General features: G+C 42.5%; 1 protein-coding gene across 2 annotated transcripts in view; it reads right to left on the reverse strand.

Annotated features, from left to right (window-relative positions):
- klhl36 (kelch-like family member 36) overlaps positions 1–5,887 on the reverse strand; it is a 30,831-nt gene extending 24,944 nt beyond the window's left edge. Inside the window, exons 1-2 of one of the 2 annotated variants that reach the window (XM_043706640.1) lie at positions 5,704–5,887; positions 2,624–2,703 (exon numbers count right to left, since the gene is read on the reverse strand). In XM_043706640.1, coding sequence (XP_043562575.1) covers positions 2,624–2,683 — 60 coding nt within the window. In that variant the 5' untranslated portion in view covers positions 2,684–2,703; positions 5,704–5,887. Of the gene's footprint in view, positions 1–1,420; positions 1,921–2,623; positions 2,704–5,703 lie in introns of those variants that run through there. The other variant, XM_043706639.1, reaches the window with a different exon arrangement.
- Positions 5,888–8,576: the final 2,689 nt, after the last annotated feature.

Below are 8,576 nucleotides of genomic sequence, written 5' to 3' on the forward strand. Positions count from 1 at the left end.
AACCACATGGGAAGGGAAATTGCGGTCTCTAAAGAAGGAGGCCATCTGGTGTGTTCTGTGGTGGAACTGGTCATCCTGGGAACAGATATGGCGGAGGCGGAGGAATTGGTAATACGGGATGGCACTATGATATATGCAGATGTTGGTGGGGTGGAAGGTGAGGACCAGGGAGTTTTTGTCCTTGTTGCGTTGGGAGGGGTGGGGTTCCAGGGCGGTGGTGTGGGAAGTGGGAGGAGATGCACTGGAAGGCAATATCGACCACGTGGGAAGGGAAATTGAGATCTTGGAAGAAGAAGGCTATCTGGGATTTTCTAAGGTGGAATTGGTCATCCTGGGAACAGATGTGGCAAAGGAAATGGGAATAAGCGATAGCGTTTTTACAGGAGGTAGGATGGGAGGAGGTGTAGTCTGGGTAGCTGAAAGAGTCGGTAGGCTTGTAGTAGATGTCTTTGGTTAGCCGGAGACAGTGATGGAGAGGTCCAGGAAGGGGAGGCAGGTTGCCAAGATGGTCAGGTGAATTTGAAGTTGGAGTGAAAGGTTTTTGTGAAGTTGATGAACTGTTCAACTTTGTGGGAGCACGAGGTAACGCCGATACAGTCATCAATGTAGCGGAGGAACAGGTGGGTGGTGGCACCAGTGTAACTACGGAAGATTAACTGCTCCATGAGCCCAACAAAGAGGCAGGCATAGCTGGGTCCAATGCGGGTGCCCATGGCTACCCCTTTGGTTTGGAAGAAGAGGGAGGATTGGAAGGAGAAGTTGTTGAGGGTAACGACCATCTCAGCCAGGCGGATGAGGGTGTCAGTGGAAGGGTTCTCGTTGGGACGCATGAGAGGAAGAAACTGAGTGCTTGGAGGCCTTCATCGTGGCGGATCAATGTGTACAGGGACTGGATGTCCCTGGTGAAGATGAGGCCGGGGAAACAAACATCCTGGAGGTGGTCAAGGTCGTGGGTAGTGTCGCAAATATAAACCAAACCTCTGTCCCCACTTTTGAAAAGCCCTAACAAATCTCAGGGCAACCTTTTCCCAAGGAAAACAGTTTCTGTTTCGCCAATCTCAAAAATAAACGACTGGTATTTTCATGACTTCAGGATGCCACAAAGTTTACCATGGCTAGTGAAGTACTTTTCTGTTGTAGTCATTGTTAATTAATTTCCAAATTTACTTTGAACAGAGCAGAATACAACTTTTGCAATTTATATTTTAAAATTGTGACTTTCACGATGCTTGAACTGGCAAAGTTGATTGAGGCCCGTGTGCAGTACATTCCAGTTTGCTGTGTGACTGCTTACATCTTAGAAGGAACATCGACTACTATTGTACCATAGGAAACACACAAGCGTTTTACTGGGTAGAGTGATTGAATGCTATTCAAACTAAATGCTACTTAATGACCTGTTCAACAAAAGTGCACCTACCATTAGAAAATATATCACCCACAGACCACCATCAGTGAGAATAAGCAACAGCAACGTCTCCACGACAATTTTCAACACCAGTGCCCCGCAAGACTGCATACTCAGCCCTTTACTGTACTCCCTGTTCGCTCAGGACTGTGGGGCCAAATTTCATCTGAACTCCATCTACAATTTGCTGACACCACCATCGTAGGTTGGATATCAAACAATGAAGAGACAGAATACAGGAAGGAGATAGAGTTCTTGGTCGCATGGTGTAAAGATAACAATCACTCCCCAAATGTCAGCCAAACTAAACAGCTGATCGTCGACTTCAAGAATCAAGGAGGGTGATATGCCCCTATCTCCATTAACAGAGCCAAGATGGAGGTGGTCGGGTGTGTCAAGTTCTTAGTGACGATTACCAACAATCTGTCCTGGACCATCCATGTTGATGAGATACTCAAGAAGGCACAGCACTACTTCTTCCTCAGGAGACTAAGGAAATTCAGCAGGTCCATAAGAACTCTCACCAACTTTTACAAATGCACCATAGAAAGTATTCTATCTGGATACATCACGGCTTGGTATGGCAGCTGCTCTGCCCAGGACCATAAGAAATTACGAAGAGTTCTGAATACAGCCCAGTCCATCATGCAAGCCAACCTTCCATTTGCTGACTTCAGCTGCCTCGGGCAGACAGTCATCATCATCACAAATTCCTCCCATCCCAGGTATAATCTCTTCCAAACTTTTCTGTCAGACAAAATATACAAAAGCTTAAATACACGTACCAACAGGTTCAAGAACAGCTTCTTCCCTGCTGTTATGAAACTTCTGAATGGACCTCTCAAACTTCAAATTTAATGTTGACCTTGCTTTCTGTGCACCTTTTTTGCACCGAAATTTTATATGACTCACTTTGTTCAATCCCCCCATAAAATTTGTATGGTATGATCTGCCTGTACTGCACGCAAAACAAAACGTTTCACTGTATCTAAGTATATGTGACAATAATATATCAAATAAAGTCAAACCCATGATCTGCTGAGGAAGCCTCAATAAGCCTTGTTAAGTAAGCAAAATAACTATAAAACGTTTCTTATGAATTGCTGAAGCTGTATAGGTGAGGAAACATTTCAATAAGTATTATGTTGTGCAATTCTCTCATTAAATACTAACAATATCAGATGCAGATTTTCAAGAATTTGAGACGACACTGACCTTTGATGATTCGCTGATCTTGTGTGGACGAGAGACTCTTGACTGTTTTGTCCCCTCCATTGTAACTTTCCTGATAACACCTAGCCAAAAAAAACATTAATTGATCAGTTTTTCGTAATGTAAGTTTTGCATGGGTGGGACATGCTGCTTTCAAACAAAATACTGCACAAGACTTTTTATCATTTTCCTTTCAGCCATCTGCTGGCCACTTCAGTAAATTCACCAATTAAGCCTCTTCATTCATTAATACAGGTTGATGGAACATATCTTCCTGGCCATCAAATCCTGACTTCTCGCCCAGAAGCAGTACGACATGACTCCTTAAATAAATCAAATCCTCACTTACCAAAATTGCCTAATCTTTATGGAATCAATAATTCCAGTAAGATACTCAACTTTTCCTTTTTGTTAGCGGGTAGGAGTGGCTGGTATACATAAAAGAACTAGGCATCAAAATAAATTTCAGAAGAATATGGGAGGGAGTGTAAAAGGGATCAATGTTAATTTTTGCAGTGTTGATGGATGAAAAATCCAAAGTCTTCTTGGAAATTTATGTGGAAACTTCTGCTCCATCGTAGTGCAGATAAGGCCTTTGTTTCACATCACTAGAAACAACATTGTTGGCAGATTAACCCTCAATCAGTACCGCATGATTGTGTCAGCCTGGATGACATGCCTTAGTCTCTAGACTGGGGCTTTAACAAATAAGATTGAGACTCAACAAGCGAACATAACCAGACAAGTAAAGTCCAGCAAAGGCAAGTAAATAATTATAGAGTTAGAAAAGAAATTTGAAATACAAGTTAATTAATGAAAGAATGAGACCACAGAATTCCACTATTTAAAATAAAATAATGTTTATGATTCTATGAGGAAAACAAAGCAATACCATCCTGGCTAACACTTATCCGCTAAAATCTAGAATCAACACAAGTCAAACATGAATAAACAAATTGTGGTCAATTATAAATGAACTGCACATTAAACACCTAGTACAAAGGTACATCTTGTGATTTAGCTTGACTGTCCACTCAGCACATATGACAATCTCAGTCACAAAGTCCTTCAAACGTCTGCCTTCCTCACAAAGACTTGCAGCTAATTATTTTCTGGGATGTAGCCCGATCCCCAGCTTCAACAGAACTACATGTGCACATTTGTCTATCCTAAATTTCTGCATCAGGCCTCTCATATTCAGCCTGTCTGAAATGTACTACTAGGTTCATTTGAGCTCTGATGGCTTGAAGTCCTTTTGTATGGTTTCAACTAGTTTCAGTCTCCCATAAGTTTGTAAATTAATTTCAGTCTTAAGTTCCTTACAAATCTTTTCAATTAGCATCTGTTTGAAAAGAAAAACACAGGATTTGAAAGCAAGAATCCCATTACAATTGGAATCATGTCTGCCTAACTGCATCCCAGAATAGTGGAAACGGATGGAGAATAATGTACGAAGAACAGAACAGCACATAAACAGACCCTTTGGCTCACCAAAACTGCGCTGACACATAACGTCTTTCTAAACAAGAAACCTTCTGTCTCTACGTGGTCCATACACCAGTATTCTGTGCCTATTCACATATCTGTCAACATATCTCTAAAATGTTGCTATTATATCTGCCTCCACCACCTCCTCTGGCAACCATTTCCAGGCACTTATCATTCTGTGTTAAAAAAAAACTTGCCTTTCACATCTCCTTTAAATTTCTCCTTTTACTTAAACCTACGTCCCCTCATAAATGACTATCCATGCCTCTCAATTTTGTAAACATCTATCAGGTCACTCCCTCAACCTCCAACGTTTAAGTGAAAACAAAGTGTGTCCAATCTCTTCTCATAACTAATAACCATCAAACCAGGCAACTTACTGGTAAACGGTTTCTACACCCTCTCAAAAGCCTTTACATCCCTCTGGTGGTGCAGCAACCAGAACTATAAGCAGTATTACAAAATGTAGTCTAACTAAAGTTCTGTACAGCTGCAACATGACTTGCCAATTCTTGTACTCTATGCTCCGATCTCTGAAGAAAGTAAGGACTGCAGATGCTGGAGATCAGAGTTGAGAGTGTGGTGCTGTAAGAGCTTATAGAGTCAGAGATGTACAGCACAGAAACAGACCCTTTCAGTCCAATTCGGCCATGCCGACTAGATATTCCAATCCAATCTAGTCCCACCTGCCAGCACCCGGCCCATATCCCTCCAAACCTTTCCTATTCATATACCCATCCTGATGCCTCTTAAATGTTGCAATTGTACTAGCCTCTACCACTTCCCTATAGCTCAAATCCTCCAACCCTGGCAACATCCTTGTAAATCTTTTCTGCACCCTTTCAAGTTTCATAACATCATTTAGATAGGAAGGAGAACAGATTTGCATGCAATATGCCAAAAGTGGCCTAACCAATGTCTTGCCGACAGCCACAACATGACCTCTCAACTCCTGTACTCAATACTCTGACCAATAAAAGGCCTCAATATCAATTCTCCTGCTCCTCGGATGTTGCCTGACCTGCTGTGCTTTTCCAGCACTACATTCTTGGCTCTGATCACTGAAGGCAAGTATGCTGCATGCCTTCCAGTTGATGGGTTGCATGAATTTGCATTTTGACTGGGTGAACCGATGAGGCATTAAAGGTTTGACGGATGAGTTTCTGGAGTGCTATACCTTTGGTTTTCTAGAGCAGTGTGTTGAAGAGTGACGAGAAGACAGGTTATTTTGGGCCTTGTATTTATGCAATTAAAAAGGGCTAATTGATAATTTTGTCGTGAAACAGCCTTCAGGAATGAGAGACCACAACATATTTGGGGGAAGAAAGGATGATGAGGAGGAGGATCATTGAGAGATGTGCAGATTGGGAGAGATAGGGTGTGGGTGGGAGGGGGCTGAAGATGGTGAGGATCATTGGGGGTGTAGATTGTGAGAGATGGGGAGCATCGGGGGGGGGGGGAGGACCAAGGGGAGGTTGGATTCCCAAGCACTAGCATCTGCGCATGCGCTTACTGGCCCACGGCAGCGTCCATCACAAACACGGTCCAAAATAAAATAGCAAAGGGGCAAATAAAAACACATGTTCAATCATTACCGGCCTGAATTGACTGATTGTCTCTCCGAGAGTTCGCTCACTCTCACAGCCAGCCGGCCATTCTCGGCGAACGGCATCTCTTCAATTACCCGTCACCGTCAGCCCGGCGCGGAAGGCCGCACACGTCAATTCAATGGCGTTTGCAACAGACCAATAGGAGAGCGGGCCTGGTGGACAACCCGCCAATCAGACAACGAATAATCCCAGTGGAGTCCCGCCTACCACTGCCTCCGCCACCCTTACAGCTGTAACCACGCCCACCTGAAATCACGTGCCTTCCCCTGAGCCAAGTGAACTCAGGTTCAAGTGCCACCTGTTCCAAGGGGTTTAACAACATCAGGCTAATTGGACAATTACAAAAATATCGTAATTTTTAGAAAAAGCATTGGGATGTTTGCAGGAAAACAAGGAAGGGGGGTGATAATAAATAAAGTTAAAAACTTGGAAAGTAAAGCAGGAATGGCCTTTCCAGAAATTTGACTTGGAAAGGTTGTCAGCCAAAACACCAAAAGAAATAGGAAATGATTGTTCAATAAGATCATCTGATCCAACTGTCAAGATAACAAACTTTCTTATCTGACATGTAACACTTTTGATTGGAAGAGAAAGTGAGGTCTGCAGATGCTGGAGATCAGAGATGGAAATGTGTTGCTGGAAAAGCGCAGCAGGTCAGGCAGCATCTAGGGAACAGGAGAATCGACGTTTCGGGCATTAGCCCTTCTTCAGGAACACTTTTGATTCCCTTGTCAACCAAAAGTCAATCTAGCAGGTGTAAGCTAGTATCCATTACTCTCTGAATTCAACCTTCTAAGAGAAGAGATTCCTCATCTCCATCTTAAATGGGAGACTCCTTACTTTTAAGCTGTACCCTGCAGTCCTAGATTACCCTACAAGTTGAAACATCCTCTCAGGTGCAACCTGTCAAGTGTTACATGTTTCAACTGTATTACAGCTCTATTTTCTCAACGTCAGTTAATATATGCTTAACATATTCAAACTTTCCTCATAAGTAGAGTCATCCTAGTGAACCTTTGAACTGCTTCCAATGTAACCATATCTTTGGGTTCCAGAGAAGAGTGATATTGAAACTAAAAGCAGAAAGTGCTGGAGAAACAGGGTGGCACGGTGGCACAGTAGTTAGCACTGCTGCCTCACAGCGCCAGAGACCCAGGTTAAATTCACACCTCAGGCGACTGACTGTGTGGAGTTTGCACATTCTCCCCGTGTCTGCGTGGGTTTCCCCCGGGTGCTCCGGTTTCCTCCCACAGTCCAAAAATGTGCAGGTTAGGTGAATTGGCCATGCTAAATTACCCGTAGTGTTTACCCACAGGGGTAAATGTTGGGGAATGGGTCTGGGTGGGTGCGCTTCGGCAGGTTGGTGTGGACTTGTTGGGCCAAAGGGCCTGTTTCCACACTGTAAGTAATCTAAAAAAACCCAGCAGGTCCAGCAGCATATGTGAAGAGAGAAGCAGAGTTAATGTTTTGAGTCAATTATGACTCTTCTTCAGTATCAACAATCATGTTGAACTTGAAATGTTAACCTCTTTTCTCTATTCACAAATACTACTGGACCTGCTCAGTTTCTCTGGTGTTTTCAATTTTTAGTTCAAATTTCCAACATCTGCAATATTTTGACTCAAAAGTACCCTATACCCTTGTCAGTTAGCTGTGTTGGAGACAGTAAGGACTGCAGATGCTGGGAGCTACTGTCAATAGATGTGAAGCTGGAAAAGCACAGCAGGTCAGACAGCATCAGAGGAGCAGGAAAGTCAATATTTTTGGCTGAAACATTGATGTTCCTGCTCTTCAGATGCTGTCTGATCTGTTGCGCTTTTCCAACTTTACATTTATTGAGTTAGCTCCATTGGCTGGATGGCTGGTTTGCGATGCTAACATTGTGGATTAAATGCCCTCACTGTATGAGGTTACCATTAAGGACTTTCCTTCTCAACCTCTCCCTTTTGCCTGAGGCATGGTAACTCTCAGGATAAACCATTACCAGTTGTCTCTCACTTGAATGAGAGACCTAGCCCTATTCTCTGGTAGGACATTGGCAGATTTACTTTTTTATACACTGTGCCACTTTTATACTCCATCCACTTTTGCAATAAAGGCCAATAGAACTTGCTCTATCTGTATGCTGACATTTTGGGACAATATTCTGCAGCCTCTTCTCAATTACGTAATATTCTCTCTTTCTATTCTTTTTGCCAAAGTTGAACCTCATATTTTTCCAACATTATATTCTATCATCTTTACTTTGTCCACTCACATGACCTTTATAAATGCTTTGTAACCTCCTCACAAGTTGTTTTCCTGCCTATCTTTGTATCATCGGTAACTTTTCAAGCAATACAATCAGAGCCTAAATCTAAGGCATTAGTATAGATCATCTATAATTGAGGACCTAGCCTTGATTCTATTAACACTCTTCTAGTTACAGTGTGCCAACCTGACAATAAGCCATTTATCCCAACTCTCCAATCCCTTTTTGTTCAGCCAAACCTTTGTCCATGCTAGTATATAACCTCTACCATCAAGAACTCCTTTGAAGTAGCTTCTTAAGTGGCACATAATCAAATGTCATTTGAAAAATCCAGATAAACTCCATGAATTGTATGCCTTTATTTATTGTACTTGTTATATCTTCATCATTCTAGGATCATGTGATAGTATCACAGAATGATTACAATGCAAGAATAGACAATTTGGCACATTGTTTTCAAGGCAGGACTTTTTAAGACTACTTAGTGCCACTCACTCGTCTTATCTCTGTAATTCCACTTTTTCTCTTGAGAGAATTATCTAATTTCTTTTTGTAGCTTGACTGATCCGGTTTCCTCCCACAGTCCAAAGATGTGTAGGTTAGGTGG

Source organism: Chiloscyllium plagiosum, chromosome 17 (genome assembly GCF_004010195.1).
Source record: "Chiloscyllium plagiosum isolate BGI_BamShark_2017 chromosome 17, ASM401019v2, whole genome shotgun sequence".
NCBI classification, from domain to species: domain Eukaryota; kingdom Metazoa; phylum Chordata; class Chondrichthyes; order Orectolobiformes; family Hemiscylliidae; genus Chiloscyllium; species Chiloscyllium plagiosum.